Below are 4,312 nucleotides of genomic sequence, written 5' to 3'. Positions count from 1 at the left end.
GCCGGGCGGCGGGTGTGGCCAGGGGAGCGCGGGCGGGCGGGACGAGACGGGCTCAGTCATTTCCTCTTGGGTTTCCTGGCTTCAGAGCCCGGGGTGGGAGCAGGAGGGGGAGCCGCTGAGGGAGAGGACGAGGGGCAGGGGTGAGAGGCAGGCCTGTGGCCTCCACCCAGCCAGCCTGGGAGGGTGGGGACGGGGAGCAGGGGCCGCAGGTCTTGGCTCGGAGGGGCTCCGTTAGGGAAGAGAGAGGAGGGGTCTGGAATGTGGGCCGGGGTGGGGGAGAAGGGAAGGCCCTGCCATCTGGAGGTGTGGAGGGTGGGGAAGGGAAACTCGAGGGGTGTGAGATAGGAGGGGAGGCCCTCGGGGCGCTGGGGGAGGGGAAGGAGAGCCCACTCCGGGAATCCCAGGTCCGTGCTGCGGCACCCACCCCACGTGTCCCCACAGATGAGAACACACAAACAGAACGGGGGGAAAAACCAAATGCACATTTATTAAGCTCAAGACATGGACACCGAGGGGGCGGGGGAGGGATCTTCGGGAGGAGACGAGGGGGTGCAGGGAAGCAGTACACGGGGATTCTGGGGGGCCGGGGGCGGACTCCCGGATCCCAGGAGCTGGAGGCCTGAGTCCCTGGGTCTGGGATGCAGACGGGCTCTTTGGGGGATCGTCATTGCCAAGGCCTGGGGAGGGACAGCAGGGTGCAGCGGCTCCAGCCTTGGGGTGGGTGGGGCGGCTCATTCGGGGGAGCACTCCCCGGCGCAAGGCTGGGGTCCCCCCCGCCTCCACCCGGTCCTCAGGCTCCCGCGCTCAGGCAGGTACAGCAGCGGAGATTTCCGGCAGGTTTTACACGCCGCCACCGCCAGGGGCTGGGGAGAGAGGAGCGGGTGTCAGCCAGCAGAAGAGTGGGAGCAGCCCTCCTCTGGCAACCAATGGGCTCTGGGTCCCCCATGGACAGGGACGCCAGGCCTCCAGGGGTGTCATCCTTGAGCTCACGCTGCCACCCCACACCCTAGTGACTGGTCCAGTCCACCTTCCTGGCTGCTGTTCTGCCCCACGTAGTGCTGTCACCTGTGGTAGGCTCAGCAACCCCAGGCCCATCCGGCCTTCTCTGGGGCATTCCCCTGCCAGAAAGGGAGTCCTCACCCCCTTCCTCCACCCCAGTCTTGCCCTACACCCCCAACCTTCCCTGTACCGGTGTATCCTGAATAGGTAGACAGAACAGGAATTCCCCCATTCCCCTCCCACTCAGGACTCTCATTCAGTGGGATGGGCCAGGGTCCTGGACATACGCTTAAACTGTAGCCAGGGACCAGAGCCCAACACCCCGCCCTCATCATCCACTCACCACCCCATGAATGTTTCTAAATCTCATTTTTAAAACATGCAACAAAACACATGTCATTTCACATCAAATTCCCCAAAACAGCGAGTATGCTCAAACCCCTCCCTCGTTTTTTTCTTTGTTGTTGTTGTTGTTTTCAGTTATAAGAAAGTTTTAAGAGTCAAAGAGAGTCCCATCTCTGATTTTTAAGTCCCTGGAAGGATGCCATTGCACTAAAAACAGGTCAGGATATTTTTACATCATTAAAGTTAACACCTCCAAGGAGTCACAATCTTTCCTCTCCATGTTTATCTCCTCCTGCATCCTACACCCCCCCATCTTCTTGACTCCTTCCAGGCCCACCAATCCCTCCATTCCCCCCTCCACCCCCCCATTCTCTGCTCCTGCATCCTCCACCCTTCCAACACCTCCGCCCTCTTGAATCTCCATCCCTCTCTGTCCTTCCCATCCTTCTCCAACCGCATGCTTCCTACATCCCCATATGTTCTTTTCTCCAACGTGAGTTTTTAAGTCTGGATCCTACACATCTCTTTTTGTTATTTTAATATAATTATTCAGAAACCCTTTCTCCTCCTCCCCTCTTTCTCCTCTCCCTCCTCGCCTTCTTCCCTCCCTCCTGCCCTCCCTGCTCTTCCTTGCTCATGTCTTCCTAGACCAGCCTGGCTGCACACCAGTCTGGAAACAGTCTCTCCTCCCATCTTCCCTTCTGCTTGACTCTTCCTTCCGACTGGCAGGGCCTTCTCTCCTGGGTGTGTGTGTGGGGGGGGGGAGCTCTCTTCACAGGATTGTGGCTTTCTCCGGGAAATCAGTTCCTCCTGGTTTTTAGAGGCTTATGTATTTATTTGGGGGAATCTTTGTGGACTCCTAAGGACATTCCACAGCCCACTGCCTCCCTGTGGTTTAGCATCTTCCATTGCAGGGGCTCAACCTCCTATCATTGTGCCATGTATCTCTGTGGGTGGTCCCACTCTCCGTCCCAGCCATAGCCAGAGCTACTCCCCTTCGAAGACTCCCTACCCCCCCCACATCCTCTCAGAACCCCAAAAACCGCACCTTTGTCACTCTCACCTGAGGAGGGAAGCTCCGACTTACAAGATTTGCATGTTGGGCTGTAGAGGAAGAGATGAGAGAGAAAAGCATCAAGAGATTCAACAGCCACCAGCTTCTGCAAACCCAGGACAGGCCCAGGACCCTTGGTTTGGGGAATTCCCACAGGCCCCAAGCTGCTCCCGCCCACTCGCCCCCAGTCCCTACTGCTGCCAGACCTCTCGGACCTGGAGTCCGCCTTTCTGCACTTCACCTTCTTGCCTGTGAGGAGACAGAACAAGGACATAGAGGGTGAGGGTACGGACAAAAGCCGGCAGGACCAGGACCGTAGGTACCGCGGAGGGGAAGCCCAGGCAGCCTGGGAATGGGTCGGACTTACTGATGATGATGAGAATGCCCAGCAGGAACAGGATGGTGGCCAGAGTCATGCCCACAGTCTGCACCGTGTCGTAGTCTGGGGAAGGGAACGAGGGACGTCAAGGCAGGGGCAACACCTGGGCCACACCTAGAGTCTCAGTCCTGACTTCAGGCCACCCAGCCAGGGCCCAGAATTCACTGCGTTGGGTGCTCCTCCAGTGGGTGAGTGTGAGGCTGAGAGCAGGGCTGGGCCTCGTGAGCTGCCCTGGGCCTCTCCACTTCTTCCCTGTTTTGGGCCCTCTGGATTCCGTACCCTTAGCTATGCACAAAGGGGCTGCAGAGAGCACTTGCAAGAATGGATTGAAGTTTGGCTTTTGTTTGGTACCAAAACCTTTTTGAAATCCATGCCAAGTTTTTCCTTTTGAAACATTTTTATTTATTTATTTCCGTTTTCTTGCTGTAAGGCACATGTGCTCACCGGAGAGACTGAGAGCAAGAGAAGGAAAGTGAAAAAATCACCTCCCAGGGGAATGCAAATTCCTTCTCCTTTCAGGATTTTGGGCATGCATGCACATGCACCCCGTGTGATTTTCAAGTGTCTGGGTTTGGGACTCGAGCCACACAGCCGGCCATGTGGGGTCTAGTACCTTAACTTCCACACTGCATGCTGGCCTGCAAAGTTTTTTTTTCCTGTACACATTTCTATGTCTGTGAGCTCTTGAAAACCCCTTATACCTAATGGGCTTCTTCTCCTGCCTCCTCCCATTCTGGTCCTGTTCTTGATGGTCACCTGTCCCGGCTCTTGCAGCAATCTTACCTTGTTGCCCAGCCCCACCCCACCCTCCTATAGTCAGGGGGCCCCTGCTTACATCTGAGTCAGACCAGCTTCCTCCTCAGGGCAGCATCCTGCTTGTCTCCCACTGCACTCCCACGATGCCCTAGGCCCAGGGTCTGCCCAGACCTCCTCTCGCTCCATTCTCTCCTCAAGCCTCTATGATCCAGTCACTCTGGCCTCCCAGCTATTCTGAAGCATACCAGGCATGGTCCTACCTCAGGGCCTTTGCACTTGCTGTGCCTTCTGCCCAAAAGCTCTTCCCTAGATATCCACACGGCTCTCTGCCTCACCAACTTCCAGGCTGTATTCCAATGTCAGTGAAGCCTTCTCTAGGAGTCCTATTTAGAATGCTTCATTCTCACCTCCACACTTTCTAATCTCATTCCTTCCTTTACTTTCCTTCGTAAGAATTAGTCTTAGCTGATATTTCTACATAATCAATCATTTTTGTATTTATTTTCTTGAGTATCTGTCTCTCTACCATTGAGTATAGGGTCAAGGAGGGCAGGGCATCTTGCTGGGTCTGCTCACTGCAGTGTCCCCAGGTGTCTGGAACATTGCCTGCATGGTGCATGTGCTCAGCCAGTATTTGCTGAAATACGAATTTTTTTGAGAGGTTTTTGCTATAGGGCGCGTGCGCTCGCCAGACAGAGAGAGGCATAGAGACAGAAAGCAAGAAATCACCCCCCAGGGGGGATGGTCACGCCGCAATCCCTTCTCCTCCATTCTCCTCT

At 55.8% G+C, this 4,312-nt stretch overlaps 1 protein-coding gene across 2 annotated transcripts in view; it reads right to left on the bottom strand.

The window, feature by feature from the left end:
- Window positions 1-443: 443 nt before the first annotated feature.
- Window positions 444-4,312, bottom strand: part of FXYD7 (FXYD domain containing ion transport regulator 7) — a 10,158-nt gene continuing 6,289 nt past the window's right edge. The window contains exons 3-6 of one of the 2 annotated variants that reach the window (XM_006171614.2): window positions 2,766-2,840; window positions 2,605-2,647; window positions 2,408-2,448; window positions 444-863 (exon numbers count right to left, since the gene is read on the bottom strand). In XM_006171614.2, the coding sequence (XP_006171676.1) occupies window positions 841-863; window positions 2,408-2,448; window positions 2,605-2,647; window positions 2,766-2,840 (182 nt within the window). In that variant the 3' untranslated portion in view covers window positions 444-840. The remainder of the gene's footprint in view (window positions 864-2,407; window positions 2,449-2,604; window positions 2,648-2,765; window positions 2,841-4,312) is intronic. The other variant, XM_014585424.1, reaches the window with a different exon arrangement.

Source organism: Tupaia chinensis, unplaced genomic scaffold (genome assembly GCF_000334495.1).
Source record: "Tupaia chinensis unplaced genomic scaffold, TupChi_1.0 Scaffold149922_1, whole genome shotgun sequence".
NCBI lineage: Eukaryota > Metazoa > Chordata > Mammalia > Scandentia > Tupaiidae > Tupaia > Tupaia belangeri.
This window is presented reverse-complemented; position numbering and strand designations above follow the sequence as displayed.